This window comes from Triticum dicoccoides, chromosome 1B, assembly GCF_002162155.2.
Source record: "Triticum dicoccoides isolate Atlit2015 ecotype Zavitan chromosome 1B, WEW_v2.0, whole genome shotgun sequence".
In the NCBI taxonomy this organism is placed as follows: domain Eukaryota; kingdom Viridiplantae; phylum Streptophyta; class Magnoliopsida; order Poales; family Poaceae; genus Triticum; species Triticum dicoccoides.
In genome coordinates this window covers 415341626-415359850 of record NC_041381.1, presented here as the reverse complement: position 1 = coordinate 415359850, position 18225 = coordinate 415341626, and the positions used below count along the sequence as shown (strand labels likewise).

The 18225-nt window shown below is 45.4% G+C and overlaps 1 protein-coding gene across 1 annotated transcript; it reads right to left on the bottom strand.

The window, feature by feature from the left end:
- Window positions 1-6437: 6437 nt before the first annotated feature.
- Window positions 6438-8557, bottom strand: LOC119338350 (NEP1-interacting protein-like 1). The gene is made up of 3 exons (XM_037610651.1): window positions 8038-8557; window positions 7471-7554; window positions 6438-6911 (listed from the first exon to the last, which is right to left on the bottom strand). The coding sequence occupies exons 1-3, from the start codon at window positions 8359-8361 to the stop codon at window positions 6621-6623; spliced, it is 699 nt and encodes a 232-aa protein (XP_037466548.1). The 5' UTR covers window positions 8362-8557; the 3' UTR covers window positions 6438-6620.
- Window positions 8558-18225: the final 9668 nt, after the last annotated feature.

The window sequence follows — 18225 nt, the reverse complement described above, 5'->3', positions numbered from 1 at the left end:
AATATTAACTTCAACTCCTGGAACATCTCATATGGTCCATGATGTTTCAAAACGTCTTTGAAGTCCCGATTCTAAGCCGTTAAGCATGGTGCACTAAACTATCAAGTAGTCATCATTTTGAGCTAGCCAAACGTTCATAACGTCTATATTTGCTCCTGCAATAGGTCTGTCACCTAGCGGTGCATCAAGGACATAATTCTTCTGTGCAGCAATAAGGATAAACCTCATACCACGGACCCAGTCCGCATCATTGCTACCATCATCTTTCAACTTAGTTTTCTCTAGGAACACATATAAAAACACAGGGAAGCTACAACGCGAGCTATTGATCTACAACATAATTTGCAAAATACTATCAGGACTAAGTTCATGATAAATTAAAGTTCAATTAATCATATTACTTAAGAACTCCCACTTAGATAGACATCCCTCTAATCATCTAAGTGATCACGTGACCCAAATCAACTAAACCATGTCCGATCATCACGTGAGATGGAGTAGTTTTCAATGGTGAACATCACTATGTTGATCATATCTACTATATGATTCACGCTCGACCTTTCGGTCTTAGTGTTTCGAGGCCATATCTGCATATGCTAGGCTCGTCAAGTTTAACCCAAGTATTTTGCGTGTGTAAAACGGGCTTGCACCTGTTGTATGTGAACGTAGAGCTTATCACACCCGATCATCACGTGGTGTCTCGGCATAAAGAACTATAGCAACGGTGCATACTCAGGGAGAACACTTATACCTTGAAATTTAGTAAGGGATCGTCTTATAATGCTACTGACGTTCTAGGCAAAATAAGATGCATAAAGATAAACATCACATGCAATCAAAATATGTGACAAGATATGGCCATCATCATCTTGAGCTCATGATCTCCATCACCGAAGCATCGTCATGATCTCCATCGTCACCGGCGCGACACCTTGATCTCCATTGTAGCATCGTGGTCATCTCGCCAACTATTGTTAGTACGACTATCTCTACCGCTCAGTGATAAAGTAAAACAATTACATGGCGATTGCATTGCATACAATAAAACGACAACCAAATGGCTCCTGTCAGTTGCCGATAACTTTGTTACAAAACATGATCATCTCATACAACAATTTATATCACATCATGCCTTGACCATATCACATCACAGCAAGCCCTGCAAAACAAGTTAGACGTCCTCTACTTTGTTGTTGCAAGTTTTACGTGGCTGCTACAGGCTTCTAGCAAGAACCGTTCTTACCTACGCATCAAAACCACAACGATTTTTCATCAATTGTGCTATTTTAACCTTCAACAAGGACCGGGCGTAGCCACACTCGATTCAACTAAAGTTAGAGAAACAGACACTCACTAGCCACCTATGTGAAAAGCACGTTGGTAGAACCAGCCTCGCGTAAGCGTACGCGTAATGTCGGTCTAAGCCACTTCATCCAACAATACCGCCGAATCAAAGTATGACATGCTGGTAAGCAGTATGACTATTATCGCCCATAACTCTTTGTGTCCTATTCGTGCATATAACATCTACGCATAGACCTGGCTTGGATGCCACTGTTGGGGAAGCGGTAATTTCAAAAAAAATCCTACGATCACGCAAGATCTATCTAGGTGATGCATAGCAACGAGAGGGGAGAGTGTGTCCATGTACCCTTGTAGACCGAAAGTGGAAGCGTTTCAATAACGCGGTTGTTGTAGTCGAACGTCTTCGCGATCCAACCGATCCAAGTACCGAACATACGACACCTCCGCGTTCAGCACACGTTCAGCTCGATGACGCCCCTCGTACTCTTGATACAGTTGAGGCCGAGGGTGAGTTTCATCAGCACGACGGCGTGGCGACGGTGATGATGATGCTACCGGCGCAGGGCTTTGCCTAAGCTTCATGATGGTATGATCGAGGTGTGTAACTATGGAGGGGGGCACCACACATGGCTAAAAGATCAACTTGTGTTGTTTTTTATGTCTTTGGGTGCCCCTTTCCCCACGTATATAAAGGAGGGAGGGAGGAGGAGGCCGGCCAGGAGGAGGCGCGCCCAAGGGGGGGGAGTCCTGCTCCAACTAGGTTTGGCTCCCCCCTTCCTATTCCTATTAGGAGAAGGAGGAAGGAGGAGGAGAGAAGAAGGAAAGGGGGGGCAGCCCCCAAAACCCTAAACCAATTCGGTTTGGGCCTAGGGGGGTCCCACCACTTGCCTGCTGCCTCCTATCTCCACCAGGGCCCATTAAGGCCCATAGACTTCCCGGGGGGGGGGGTCTGGTAACCTCCCGGTACTCCAAAAAATACCCGATACACTTCGGAAACCTTCCGGTGTCCGAATATAACCTTCCAATATATCAATCTTTATGTCTTGACCATTTTGAGACTCCTCGTCACGTCCGTGATCTCATCCGGGACTCCGAACAAACTTCGGTCATCAAAAACACATAACTCATAATACATATCGTCATCGAACGTTAAGCGTGTGGACCCTACGGGTTCGAGAACTATGTAGACATGACCGAGACACATCTCCGCTCAATAACCAATAGTGGAACCTGGATGCTCATATTGGCTCCTACATGTTCTACGAAGATCTTTATCGGTCAAACCGCATAACAACATACGTTATTCCCTTTATCATCGGTATGTTACTTGCCCAAGATTCGATCATCGGTATCATCATACCTAGTTCAATCTCGTTACCAGTAAGTCTCTTTACTCGTTCTGTAATACTTCATCCCGCAACTAACTCATTAGTCACAATGCTTGTAAGGCTTATAGTGATGATTATTACCGAAAGGGCCCAGAGATACCTCTCCGAAGCACGGAGTGACAAATCCTAATCTCGATATATGCCAACCCAACAAACACCTTCAGAGACACCTATAGAGCACCTTTATAATCACCCTTTTACATTGTGACGTTTGGTAGCACACAAAGTGTTCCTCTGGTATTCGGAAATTGCATAATCTCATAGTCTGTGGAACTTGTATAAGTCATGAAGAAAGCAGTAGCAATAAAACTGACACGATCATAATGCTAAGCTAACGGATGGGTCATGTCCATCACATCATTCTCCTAATGATGTGATCCCGTTCATCAAATTACAACACATGTCTATAGTTAGGAAACATAACCATCTTTGATTAACGAGCTAGTCAAGTAGAGGCATACTAGGGACTATAAGTTTTGTCTATGTATTCACACATGTACTAAGTTTCCGGTTAATACAATTCTAGCATGAATAATAAACATTTATCATAAATTAAGGAAATAAATAATAACTTTATTATTGCCTCTAGGGAATATTTCCTTCAAAAACTAAATCAAACCCTGAACTTCTAATCCCTAGAATTAGCACACCGAACTCTATGATCCGGTCTATTTTAAACCTTGAGAAGGTTTTCGAAGGGATTGTCGATGTGTCAGCAGGTTGAACACGGATCGTTGGCTGTGGCCGGAAGTGACTAGGCCAGCCCACCAGGGTGAATTGAACATATGATCTAGTGCTGCTGAACTACTCCGGCTAGCCACTCTAACCGAGAACTCTTGATGATAAAAGAGAAGTGCGAAAATATTTAAGCACACAACGCAGCGTCGAGATTCGAAAACATTTGCTTGAAAATTGTCAACAATTTTGAAATCTGAATATTATTAAAAGATAAAAATAATTTTTCAATTTCTAAACATTTTTGCAAATATGTAAACTATTTTTGGATTATAAACATTTTTAAAATTTACAAACAAATTTGGAAACTGTGAATCATTTTTTAAATCCCCATATATTTTTCAAACATGAACCTTTTTAAACGTGAATTTTTTTTTGAAAACGTGAACAATGTTCCAAACCAGAACAAAATTGAAAGTGAGAACAATTTTTCAAAACACGAACAATTTTTTAAAACACAAATTTTTTTGAACATAAACATTTTTTTGAAAAATTAGAACACGGTTTGAAACCTGAGCAAAATTTTAAAATGCAAACACTTCCTATTTTTTAAAAAAATGGGAATAAATTTTGAAAGTCTGTTTGCACTTTAAATTTTGTCAGGTTTTAAAAAATTTGTGTTTTAAAATTTTGCTCCTTTTCTCCAAAAAGTGTTCGCACTTTAAAATGTTTGGGGATTTCATAAATGATTCATGTCTTAAAATTTTGTTTGTGTTTTAAAAAAACTGTTCTTAATTCCAGAAAACTATTCATATTTTTGCAAAAATGTTTGGAGTTTTAAATATGATCTTTTCCTTTTAGTAATATTCTGATTTCAAAATTATTGAAAATTTTCAAGAAAATGTTAGAAAAAATATAAAAAAGGATTCAAATATCGGCTCTGCCATGTGTGCTTAAATATTTCGTGCTTCGCTTTTCACACCAACAGCGTTCAGTTAGAGTGGCTAGCAGGAGGACTTCAGTAGCTACAGGTTGCTAGTTTGATTGTCTGGACCTCTTTTTGGGTATTTTTACGTCACATGCTACGAGAAAAACGCACAGAAAAAACTTTGCGCCTGGTGGGCTGGTCCAGTCACGTCCAGCCGCAGGCGAAGATCCCGGGTTCAACCTGCTGCCACATGGACAATTCTGTTTAGGAACGCGTTCAAGATTTAAAATAGATTAGGATTAGAGAGTTTGGTGTGCTAATGCCAGAGATTAGAAGTTCATGATTTGATTTAGTTTTCGTCTACAAGTTGAAGGTTTATTTTGGATTTTGCCGCTTATAATACCATCTACAACCGCGATGGCCAAATCCGGCCCCTCAAACGCCTACGGACGTGCTCAGGCGCGTCCACGAGCACTGACCGGGCACGTCTCATATTTGCTACTCTACATCGGCGTACCTTATATCCGGCGCCTTATACTCATACTACACATGCAAACGTTGATCTACAATACGTGGTTAAACGAGGGACAACAAAAATCGATGGCAAAAGAACACAAGATCGGCTTTAAACACACATTAGCAAACATCGCCACATCCAAATGATCATAGTTTGTCACCCAACAAATTCTTAAACTTCTACAACTAAAAAGGATATAAACATTGAGAGAGGGGGTGGGGGAGGGGCAAAATCACCACTTTCTCGCCGGACCTTCGCCCTTCCGGTCACCGGCACAGCTGTAGGCATCCGCGGCTGGTGGAGGGTCTTGATCGTCCGACGAGGAGGTGCAGCTGTCGCCGTCGTCGGAGTCAGAGTCGGAGAGGACGATGAGCCCCTTCATCCGAGGGACCGCCCTGTCCTGCTCCCGCTTCAACCTGGCGACCTGAGCCTTCTTCGCCGCTGCCTCCTTCGCCTCGCGCTTCGACTGCTCAATAGCAAGCCGGGGCGCCTTGTCGTTCTTCCTCGGAGGCAGCGAGCGTCCGTCTCAGCCGTCATGAGGGAGCGGCGGTAGACTCATGCGAGGAGACGCACGTCCTTGTCGGGGTCTGTCTCCGTCCCGCGGCGATGACACGCGGACTGCTCCACAGCGTCCCTCTCCTGTGCACGCTGCCTCTCGCGATGCGCGCCTCCAACTCTGGAGTGCGCGTGCGGGCCGGCGGCGCGGGCACAAGCACCCAACGGTGGCCTCGCGGAGGAGCGGCCGTTGGAGGAAGGAGACGGCGTGCGGTCGGCGCAGACTGTTCTGTCCTTGCGTCGCTGCGCGCGGGCCGGGAGGGTCCAGCTCCCGTGTCCACGCGTGTCGGCATGGGAGCTGCGGCGACACTCCAGATCCGAAGCTGCCGCCGGTCTCCACCTTGGACCGCTACAACGCAATGCGGAGGGCCATCTCCTCAAAGCTGCTCATCGTAGTAGATGGGATCGGAATCGTAGAGGGAGAGAAATGGACGGAGCAAGAGAGAGGGGGAGAGTGAGCTAGGGTTTAAGCTCGCCGCTCGGATTGGGGTTTTATGTGGGGTCGGGGATGGGCTGGACCTGTCAGGTGGGCGCGTCCGGACCACCCCATATCGGCTCTATATTTGAACTGGATATGAGGGGGTGTCGCTCAGCTATCAAAGCTGCTCATCGTAGTAGATGGGATCGGAATCGTAGAGGGAGAGAAATGGACGGAGCAAGAGAGAGGGGGAGAGTGAGCTAGGGTTTAAGCTCGCCGCTCGGATTGGGGTTTTATGTGGGGTCGGGGATGGGTTGGACCTGTCAGGTGGGCGCGTCCGGACCACCCCATATCGGCTCTATATTTGAACTGGATATGAGGGGGTGTCGCTCAGTCCGTGCTTTAAGAGGTCCGGTTGGTTCGTTTATTTACGGTCAGTGATCATATGGTGTGTGCAGGTGTTTGAGGCGGGCACGAGAGGCCCGGAGCACACCGTTTTCAAAACCGGGATGGGAAACAGCGAGTCGGTCGAGATAGATAGATTGCCTGTTTATTTTAAGCTTTCCTTGTGTCGTCTTGCAGTTCGTGTTGCGCGCGGCGTGCATGCAATAAATCAGAACGTGCAAACTACCTTCAAGAGTACTACAGTAGTAATAGAAAGCCAGGTCAGCCTCGAACAATTCTTCTTTCTTATCCAGAATTTCACATTCCCGATTCATTCACGCATCGCTACAAAAGTGGCTTCTTTTGCCACCGGTCCCCTTACGGGCACCTGACGCACGGCGAACAATGACGATTTAATTTAATTACAAGCAGGGGATCGGCCGGCCGGGCTCAGATGTCTCGCCGGCAGAGCGGGCAGGAGGCGTGCCTGACGAGCCAGCGGTCGATGCAGGGCGCGTGGAAGACGTGCCGGCAGCCGGGCAGCCGCCTCGCCGACTCGCCCACCTCAAGGTCCTGCAGGCACACCGAGCAGCAGAGCGCCTCCCCGGCCTCGTCCACCGCGGTGTCCGCGCCGACCTTGATCGCCGGCAGCCGCCGGAGCGCGTGCGCTGGCAGCCCTCTCGCGCCGCCGGTCTCGAACAGGTCACTGGGCTCCGTGAACGGCGAGCTGATGGCGCTTATCTGCATGCCAATGTATGCGTGGTTAATTAATTATTAATGCTGACACTGACGGTGAAAATGTGAAACACTGTTGACAGTTTTTTTATCTTATCCTTGTGACATATGCTCTAATTTGTTGTGATCCACATGGAATAGAAAACGAGCGTAAAACCAGTGTTAGTTAACCATGCCGTCATCGATGCAAGATTCTTTAGCACTTGTGGGTGATGAGCTCACCTCACCAAGTGCGACTTATCAAGTGTGAATCGGTGAGTGGTCTACAAGATTTGCTCTAGGATAGCACCTTTGTAACTAACCATTTTTAGGCCGCTCTCTTGCGTGTGTATGGATCCTTTCACAAGAAATCCTTGTGTCTGAAGATAACAATAGCTTATAGACAATGCAAATGAGCTATCACTGACGGTCACCTCATGATAGTAGAGTAAGTATGTATGCTGAGGGAGATTGGTTAATTAATTGGAGTGGTTGATCACTCGCGCGTCGTAAAGAGCCTTATTAAATACTGGTATTTAATCAAGCATGGTGCGCCATGATTTTTTAGCTGAGGTCGAGGCGCTACCTGACTCTGCACGGCGCTCTGCACCGCCGGCCCCACCTTCTCGCGGACCAGCCTCCCGCTCAGCAGGCTGAGGATGATGTCCACCTGCACATCGTACAGTACAAACACAGTCAGTAATAAGCCTCCATAACTCAATGTACCTCGACATCACTAGCAAATGCTTAACAGTAGCCTCGTCAATAACAAAGTACAAATCCGGTGCCGGGAGTCAACAGTCGACATCATTTTGTTGTTTTTATCTCCCGCCCATGCAAAACAAACCACGGGCCGCACCTAATTGTTACCGGCGTCGAGCAAGCATAAGCAGTCAGAGCGAAACAGAATACCATGGCCTCTCCCACCATTGATTACCATGGCCTCTCGGAGGTCAACCTAATTCTTTCAGAGTTTTGAAACGGCATTTGCAGAAACAGGGCAACAGAGTGCTCTGAGTTCTGCAAATTCGCCTCGTCTTGGAGGCGATCACGTTTCATCGTGCAAGGGACTGCTCTATTCCATGGATAGTTATAGTCGGACTCGGGCGTGGTGGTAATGGAGAAGCGTAGGTGGCAATGCAGTAATACGTACCATGAAGAGGACGCTCCAGACGGAGGAGTCGCTGGTGTGCCAGAGGTCCCGCGAAGACTCGGCGACCTCGATGGAGAAGACGGCGCCGGAGATGGCGCCGATGCCGGCGCCCCGCACTACCCCGCTCTCCGTCGCCAGCCCGATCACCGACCCCGACACCGCCCCAACCAGCGACCCCACCGCGGCGAAGGCGCACGTCGCCACGACGCAGAGCACCTTGCAGGCCAGCTCAAGCGCCGCGGAACCCAGCCCGGGGCGACCGCCGGCCCATTGCCGAGGCTCCGGCGCGGACGAGCTGGGACCAGGGGACGCCGGCGTGTCCATCAGGGGAGGGAAAGCGGGAAGCAACTGTTGAACTCAACTGAACTGGAGCGAACTGACGACGCACGCACGCCGGTGAAGCGGAGGGAGATGATGAGTGGTGAGTGATGAGTATGGTAGTGGAGACGAGGAGAGCGGGCTCGAGTGTATAAATAGCGGCGCGGGAATGTGAGAGGAAATCTGTGGTCGGGTCCGGTGGTGAGGCCGCCACTGGTTTTGATTTTGTCCTGTCCTCGTTGCGGCTGCAGCGTGGCGTGGGCCGCTTCTGCTCTCTGCTCTCTTCCGGTGGGTGCAGCGTACGAGCTCGTGCCTATATGTAGCCTGTTTATTCAGCTGAACACCCGACCCCATCGTTTGGCGACTGTCACGGTATCCTGGGACCTGGATGAAGATGCGTTTGGTTGAAGGTGTCGTATAAATGGGTTGGGACCGTTTAATTTTTTTGGGATTGAATCATTCAATTCATGTGTTTGGCTGAATATAAGTGGTGAGCTAATTATTTAGGACGGGACCACCAGTCATGCTCACATAGTCATGCATGCAAAGGGTGGCCATTTGATTCGACCGATTCGGTTGGGTGGAACGGTTCAGCATCTTCATGGCATATTCTAATTTTTTAGCTCGAACCATTCATGTGCTTTATAACCAAACATGTCTATTTTCTGAACGATCCCAACCCATTCATGACCGCCCTTGCAACCAAACGCACCCTAAGATGTCAGGCCCAAAGTCCATCATTTCTGAAGAACTAGAGTTAATTCCCCTGTCCCGGTGTGCTGGGAGTCACAGGAGGCGTTGATCTGTCATCCGATGGCTCACCTTGGAAGATACCGGTTCGTCAGCAATGACTGTCCTCATCCCTCGATTTTCGATCTGACGGCTACTAGCTACCACCAGTCGCCCTATAATTTTTTGACAAAGCCATGTAATTTGTTTTGCTTTTATTCTTCTTTCACTGAGTTGTAATGGCTATAAAGCAAACCCTCCTCATTTTGGACCATGTTGATTTGTATCGGGTGCAAACCCTAGCTCGCCAGTGGCGAGCTAAACCTATTTTGCCCTTTTCTAAGCAATAGAACCCTAGTTCGAGTTCTCCAATCTTCTTTGAAATTGAGTCATTTAGTGTTAAATTCCTCCATTCAGACCTTAGAGCTTCACAATTGGCATCGAGAGCCAGACGATTCTAGACAGCGGAGTGATTCACGGAGGTTGGGAGACCGTAAATTCCCCCTGTGATCTCATTTCGGTGGTGGTGGTGAGCAGCAGGGAGGCGGCCGAAGTGGCGTTGTCGGGCGCGGTTAAGACCTCAACCTGCTTGCCGAAGAAAAATTCTTCGGCGGTAAAACCCCAGACATTGAGATCTGACCGAGCATCACTAGGAGCGGGCGTAGGCGCCTGTAGACAAAGGTACCTGGAATCCCACCCCTCCCAACCATGTGGTTTCAGTCATGACCTGTGTCGACGAACAGGCGACACAGCAGACCTGATGTTGGATTCGTTGGAGCTGGACGTCAAAACTCTGCAACACGAGCGTGAGGAAGATCGCAAAGAGTTCAGCGAGTTCCAAGCGACGGTCAACAAGAATTTAGCAAATATCCAGAAGAACTTTGAGAAAAAAAAAATTTAGGCGTTTGCTATTGGATCCCGACCCAGAGCAAGAAACGGGCGTCTGCCCAGGGCAGTGTGCAGCCAAAAGACAACAACAACAAGTCCCCAATCGTGCTGTCAGGAAGGCCCAAGCAGCTGCAAGCTCCAACTCAACGTTCAATGGCACAGTCTGAGAAGCAAGTTCCCCCTGCAGTAGGAACAAAAACACTACTAGATTGTTCAGGAAAGGAGCTCCATTTAGATGGCACGCCAAAAGTTCCTTACATGCACCCTAATTTTGGTATCTCAAAAGGGGACCACAATCAAGCAGAAGGGCAAGTACAAAATCCAGCACATGTACCGATAGATGAGCTGGAGGAAGAAGGATGGTAAGAAGGGAATGCTAGATGATCTAGACCTTCCGCTCCTATTGACAACAGAAGAGCAGTTTTTAAAATCAAGCCTGCTAAGCTCAACATCACTGAATTTGATGGAGATGACCCTGACTCATGGATACATAATCTGGAGCAGTATTTTGCTGCGGCAATAACTCCAATTGAGCACATAACTGAATTGGTTGTTTCTTATTTAAAAGGACCCATAGACCAATGGTGGAGAGGCACTGGTTATGCTCCAAGCAATGTCCATTGGCACAGATTTTATTCCTATCTCACTGAAAGATTTGCCCTAGACTCCGTTTGTGACATTGTTAGCTCTTTTCATGCAACACAACAGGCTTCTACTGTTACCATTTATGTGGAACAATTTGAAAGCTCATGAATGTTATGAGGAGGGAAAATCTGCCATTCCTACTAATTATTATATCACTAGCTTTCTGTTTGGTCTCAGTCCATACATAAGGAGCCATGTAGAGTGTTTTAAACCCAGAGACATGCAAACAATAGTGTGGTATGCCAGGAGAATGGAAAAAGGCACTATTCCTATTCAAGCTAAAACTTATGTCCCACAACCAAAAAGACAGGTAATATTTGATCAACCAAAACCACATGTGACGGCTCCAATACAAAACAGGAACACAGTGATACAACAGACCAAGCAAAACCAAGTTTGCTACAAATATAGTGAACCTTGGGTACCTGAGCAAGTATGTAAAATGAGCCATAAAGCTCAAATACAGGCCCTGCAAGCTCAAGAAACAGACATGTCTAAAACTATCTATGTCATTGACTTTGAGGAGCCTGACCTAGAGCACACTAAACCTCCTCCTGATGGCATGGTCTTACAGGTCTCTATGCATGCTGCTATAGGTATTGGGGTGGCTAGGAATACATTCATTCTCACAATAAAGCTGGGCAACACTACTACTAGTGCTCTGGTTGATAGTGGTAGTACCTCCACTTTTGTTTCACCAGATATGTTAGCAAAATTACCAACCACACCAGTCCCTACACCCAAAGTCAAAGTAGTTGTGGCAAGTGGAGGGATTTTATGGAGTGATTTCACATCACACAACTGTCTTTATGAGATATAGGGAAATCAGTTTTCTGACACATTTAGAGTGCTAAAACTGACGAGCTGTGATATGATCTTGGGAGTAGAGTGGCTTAAGAAGTATCATAATATATCGGTTGTCAGACTGATATATTGGCCAGACAGATAAATACCAGCGGTATTCACTTATCTTATCTGTGTGACCCCAGTAAGCGGTAAATCTGCCGATTTATGAGCTTACCGGCCAATATTTTGAACAGTGACTTGGAGACTTTGCATTGACTACAGAAAACTTAATTCTGTCACATTTAAAACACCCCATACATGTGATAGAAGATCTCCTGGCACAATTGAAAGGAGCAATACTATTTTCCAAGGTTGACCTCAGAAGTGGTTACCACTAGATCAGGATGGCGGACAAAGACATCCGCAAAACTACTTTTTCAACTCTCAAGTGGCATTTTGAGTATCTAGTAATGTCCTTTGGCCTCACAAATGGCCCTCCTACCTTCCAGGCCCTCATGAATATGTTGTTTGGTCATTTAAAGTTTGTGCTAGTCTTCTTTGATGACATTTTCGAATTCAACAAGTCCTTGAAGGAGCATAAACAACACCTGGTTCCATTCTTTGATATTCTCCAAGCCAATCAGCTACATGCTAAAGTGGAAAATGCTCCATTGGACAATCTAAAGTGGAATACCTTGGGCATGTTATTAACAAAGAGGGAGTGGCCACTGACCCATAAAAAATTCTAGCATTTTAAGAATGGTTGTAGGAACGAAGTATGTCTACCAGCATGGGGGGTTGAATGGGAGTTTTAAATTTTCTTCGGAAAACTTAAATCCCTTAGAACCCAGCAGCGGAATAATTGAAAAACAAACTACAGTGAACTAAAACAGGGTACTGAATGGAAACAAGAGCATGCATCAAAGTAAATCAAACGAATGAAAATGCATTGAGGGCAAACATGAGTGATAGAGGTAACCGATGATCCTCGATGGCGACAAGGTATTTGTTTGACCAGTTTGTCCTTCTGCACAAGGACTACGTCTAGTTGGAGGGGCTATGACTTAACACAGAAGATAAACTCTCTTCACCCTATTCTCCTCGACAACCGATTTGTCAACTTATGTTGATCACTCGTGGTAGATACTTGAAGGCGATCTCCAGACCTTTACAGACTTCTTCTTCGAGAACCATAGTTACTCTTGGTCTCTGAAGAAATTGACACCTAACCGCCTAGAGAGTTTGCAGGTCTCAAGAGTAATAGGCGGAGCGTACTAAACTTAGATTCCAGTGATGCTGAACCACTATCTAATTTTTTGGCTCCAGGGTTTTTCTCTCGGTGGATTTTAAACCCAAATCGCTCGGAGAGTGGGTTGCTCAACAAACTTCTCAGAATCAAATGGAGCAGCCACCGGACAAAGCCGGCGCGGGGTGGCTATTTATAGCCGCAACCTTCCCAAATGGGAAATGAACATTTTGGACACGAGGTCCAACCAATGGCCAACTGACACGTTCACAACGGTCGGATTTTGGAGCGACGGTGACACTACTTGAGGAAAAAATAATGCTAACTCTTCGGTCCGAGAAAAATCTCTCACAGCGAAGTAGATCACAGTCTCTTGCTGGCAAGTATTTACTCAGAGCACAAATAGATTTCTCTCACATTTTTCATAGGATTTGGGTTTAGCATCAGAGAACCAAATCTTTAAACGCTACACGCCTCTTAATAGTATGGTGGTCCTATGACTCAATGAAAGAAGAGGAACAACGAAATAAATGCTACACCTTCACTTCATCTTCATTCTTCTTCGAACGCAGTCATTTGCTTCCAACATGCACCAAACCAATTGCGTAAACTTCAGCAATTTTTAGGGGTCACTCTTGTTAGCTTTATCTTCGGTGATGACCTTCGCTGCCGTGCAGGGAGATTATCTTCGTCGTTTTCATCAAACTCCTCGATACTTCAGGGACCTGTTACTCTTTGTGCACTAGCAAACACATAAGTCCCATACTGTTTATGTCAACAAACTCCAAACCATAAGGGGCCTATCATTGCACCAACAATCTCCCCCTTTTTGGACAGTTGTTGACAAAACTCATAATCATCCAAGTGAAGATAGATAATTGAAAAGTAGAGTAAAAAGAGTGAGCTTGCGTTACTTGACTCGATGATGAAATATACTCCCCCCCTAGATGTAAGGGTCAATTGATGTAGAATGATGTTCCTTGCAATTCATTTGATTGTGTGGAGAATTTTCAATCATACGAGATAATGATTCGCACTGATCATAGATAATCCATGAGAATATGGCGCAATCATTCATGTACTTCTGATAATGATTCCGCCTGCAAAGCAAATACTCCGAGAGAAAATAGTGCAATAGGTGGGGTTATCAATATTACAACCCATATTAGAAGTTTTACATTAGAGCACAAATAGGCTTAAATGTCTCAAGATATAGAGGGAGAAAGCACCGAGAAAAACCAACAGAGCAAGTCTATCGAAACTCTCGATGTTATTCTCCCCCTTTTTGTCAACTAGTGTCAAAAAGGTGATGAAAAAACACGAGTGATAAAATGTGAATATGATTCACTCTGAGGCATCGCCCAAGGAACTGCGCGAAGAAGTTTCTAATTCAGAGGTGTCTGGAACATCTTCGTGTTCAGCAGCAGTAGCAGATCCTTCAAGACTGGCTTGGCGCTGAGAAGAGGAAGGCACATTGGAATCAGCCTCGTGAGTCTTGTGAGACAGAAGATCTTCTTCAGCAGGTTTTTCAGTTGGCGATGTGGCTTCTAATTCGTCGAGTAAGTTGTGCAGGTGAATTTGAAGTAAATTTGTTGTTGGTTCACGAGCTAGCAGAGGAGGAGTGATGCGATCCAGAAAATCTTCAGCAGTGAATCATTGATCAATGTACTTGTAGAGCTCTTGAAGGTGAGAGTGACTCAGTTGCCTCTTTGAGAAAAATATTCCGAAGCAATTTCCATAGACGCTTCTTGTTTTCTGTTGTGATCATGTGCACAACTTTTGTTCGGTTGTGAATAGCATTTAGTTAGGCAGCTAGATGCTCTTTCTCTTGACGATATTCTGCCATATGCTTCAGTAGCAGCTGCTAAGTGCGCATACTCACTTCAAGATGTGAAGGAGGCTGAGTGCTCGGCAGACGATCACGCTGAGGTAGCTTGGGTCCATTGAAAGTGTTATGGTAATCAGAAGGACTGGACATCGGAGCTTTTCCTGAAGAGAAATCTTCCATTACTTTCAATGTATCCCATATAGGAGGAATGAAGCTTTTGTGACTGACTTTGGAAAGATATTCGGTCTTCATTGCATAGTCAATCACTTTCTGAATCCAGGGCGCATACACCTTGATGATTTTGGGACACTGAGTTGAACCCATTAGTACGTGCAGAAACATATCTTCGACGTCGAATATGAACCCTTAAGAGATGGCATGGATGGTGTTCCAAAGAATATCAGAGATAGCATTATCAGTATTCATCCCAGCCAACAGACAAAGGGTATAAGTTAGTATATGGTAAAGAGTCTGATTATCAAATGTCAAATGTTCAGGCAGAGGAGGACCATGGTAGCCACAAATCTTCTCTTCAACTATTGTGCATCGGAAATCTTCATCGGAGATTGCATCAATATTATGAACTCGAATTTCAGTCGTGCCATGTTGAAATCGAGGGAAATGAAATGAGAAACAAAGTCCATGGCATAGCATTTGATCCTTTTTTCTTTAGTCAACCATTCCATGATCCATTTAGTGTTGTTAGATTCATCACCGGATATATATAGAGTAGCACAAAATTGAAGGATAACCTCCCTGTTCCATGGATGCTGATATGCAAAGACATGCGTGAGACCATAGTCTTCGATGTCTTGCGGGGCTTGAGTAAAGAAGCCAATGTTCTTCATCGCAACAAAATCTAGAAACTCAAGAGGAAAAATCTTCAGGCTGTCATAAAGGATCGGCGAATAATACACTTCCTGTTCCTGAGTTCAGAACCGAGGAGATTCAGAAGTATGAGGCTTGCTGTATGGACTTTCTTGAAAGAATTTCGGATGAGTGTTCCTAGTGAAGAGAGGCCCTTTGAAGCCAACACCGATGGAAAACAATGGCAGTAGCTCGCGAGGATAAGGATATTTGAGCTCATCTTCAACAGAGATAACTTCATCGCCATAGATAACAGAGTTGGAATGATGAGCCGATGCTGATTTAGCTGCAGGAGGATCAGAAGATCTTCGTGCTATGTTGAGTGAGATTCTCAATGGAGAGGGATTTGTCACTTGTTCAGGAGCTGAGTTAGTCGTTGAATCTTTATCAGCCATTGGGGGCTGTTGTGGAATTGCTTCAGATGTAGTTGGGGGAGAAGATGGTGGAACCGAATTAGTTGGTTCAATGCGGACATGAGAAACTTATCATTCAGACCGAGGAATTTCACCTTCTTCTGACACTTGGTGCTGAGTAAGATTTGTTTCATGAGCTGGGGAGGCCACAAGCACTGTTTCAGTGGGCCTTGGCAAAGTTGACACATCTGTAACTGGTTCATGAAGAGTTGAAGGAATTACTTGTTCAGGAGAGTTTTTTCTCTGTGTATCAGCTTCTGGTGGAGGAGGAGCATTCTTCTTTGCAATCTTCTTCATCTTATTTTGCTTGAACGGATCAATGTGCCCTTTGACCAGATCATTATAATCAGTCACTTTGGCTTGGTGATCAAGGCAAATCTTGCGAACGATCTGATCTAGATCCGAATGAAATCCCAACCTCCTATGCTGAAGGACTTTCAGCTCCTTATTAACATCCGCATAAGATTCTTCAAGTTGCTTGATGACAAACTTGGACTTTGTATTTTTCATACGGTTTTCAAGCTCCTTGAGTTGGCCAATGAGGTCATTGATCTCAACTAAATCATTTCTCATATCTTGGATCAATATAGACACTCGAGAAATAACTTCAGAGGGAATTGACAAAGATGCCACTTCTCCATCAAACAAGTCTTCGACAAATCTGTCCAGCTAATCCATGATGAATGTATGATTGAAAGATGTGGGGCCGCAGAATCATTTCCAATCTGTGCAGCTGCCTGAGCAAAGAAAGTAGTCTATGCCACATTTCGTTTGGTAGGAGGCATAGAAGCCAATGGTTGAGTTAGTTTCGAAGCAAATTTGGTAGCCCTTTCTTTCACAACATCATCATTTGTAGCCTTTTGCCTGGCAGCAGGGGATTTGATTTGCTTCACAGTTGGCTTCGGGAGCTTTTCTCCATGTTTAGCAGTGCCAACAGGGGCATCAACCACCAATCTTGCAAGTTAATTGCATCAGGATGAGGTTTTGTGTTCACTTTGTCAACCATTGTGACAGTGGTTGCAGGGGTATTTCTCTTTAGTGGGTTCTTCTTCGGAGGTGCAACTGGGACTGCAGTCGCTCGAAGATCGGACAGAACAGTGGAGGTGGTGACATTCACTTGTTCAGAGAGAGTTGCATCAATTCCTTCTCAGGTGAGCGGAGGATCATCTTGATCAGAAGAATCACTTTCATGTTCAGCAGGCTTAGCATGCCTTTTCCTCGGGGCGCTCTTTTTCTTCAGAGCAACAGATTTTGGATCATTTTTGTTCTTTGTGCGGTGTTCTGTATCTCCTTCAGCCTTTTTATTTTTGACGTCTGACTTGATGAGACGACAATTTTCCTCTTCCTTGGCCTGATCTTTTGCAGCCTTCTTGGCTCGTTTTTCAGCATTCTTGAGGTGCTTGGACTTTTCTTCAGGATAAGAATTTGGAGTCTTGGTGGACGAATCATGAGCGTCAGGAGGTGGTGGAGGCCTTTGCTGAGGTTCACCTGCCCTGATGAGTCCAATTTCACGACAATCACCCCACGGGAGATGGAAGGCAAAGTTCTTTGCATACCGAGGATGAACCATCTTGTAGTGAAATCAGTTCGTTACCTAGTGACGCTGACACTTTTGCACATGTCCTTTTCTCTGAGTTGAATCTTCTCCTGGAACTGAGTTATACTCATCATGAGAGATAGGATCAATTGTATTTTGAGTGGTTGTCTGCCACCTTTCCTTTTCTTTGGAGCATCTGCTTCTTGCTCATTTGCATTTTGTTCGGCTCTTTTTCTTTTGCTAGTGGACAGGCCTACCATTGGGTCCTTGGCAGTTGGCACTTTTGATTCATCGGTTGTTCCCATGAAGGCCTCCTCCTCATCAACCATACTATGTACCTTAGCAGAATCCTCAATAGACTGCATTTACCCATGAGAGAGAATAGGTATGACGGAAAATGGGGATAGGGTCACAAATGCTCATAGTGAAAGTTTTCTTGAACAAAAACATTTTGAGGAAGAATCAGATACATATTTTGAGAGATGTTTCGGAAAATGAAACATATAGATCGAGCTATTAGGTTTGAAAGAAGAATACTAGACAGAGATCTAGGCATTTCATTCGAGCGAAGCATGACTCAAACCCTAGATCCAACGAATTCAGATACGAGGAATAACTACAAACCATATCCGCACTAGAGAGGTAACAACCTAGATCTAAGATATGCGGTAAAATCGGAGAAAATTAACCGCAGACGAACTCAAATCAAGAAGGATGGAAGTCCGAGTACGAACTACACGTACCCTAGCTCGGTGACGTGCAGCAACTACGGCAGCGTGAGGAAGAGGATGTCCCACGATAGCGTGAAATGATTCTGGTGAACTCTTTCCGTCAGCTAAGCAGTGAAGGGGTCGGCAGCGTCAAGCTCAAGGTGGAGCACCGCGGCGAGGGTTTCGGTGGAGAGAGAGCGAGGAGAAAGAGAGTAAAGGAG

Excerpts from the sequence above, each read along its gene's own strand:
- LOC119338350 (XM_037610651.1), bottom strand. The coding sequence starts at position 8,361 with ATGGACACGCCGGCGTCCCCTGGTCCCAGCTCGTCCGCGCCGGAGCCT. Across the intron at positions 7,555-8,037 it reads TCTGGAGCGTCCTCTTCATG|GTGGACATCATCCTCAGCCT; the intron begins GTACGTATTACT and ends TACGATGTGCAG. Across the intron at positions 6,912-7,470 it reads AGAGCGCCGTGCAGAGTCAG|ATAAGCGCCATCAGCTCGCC; the intron begins GTAGCGCCTCGA and ends ATTGGCATGCAG.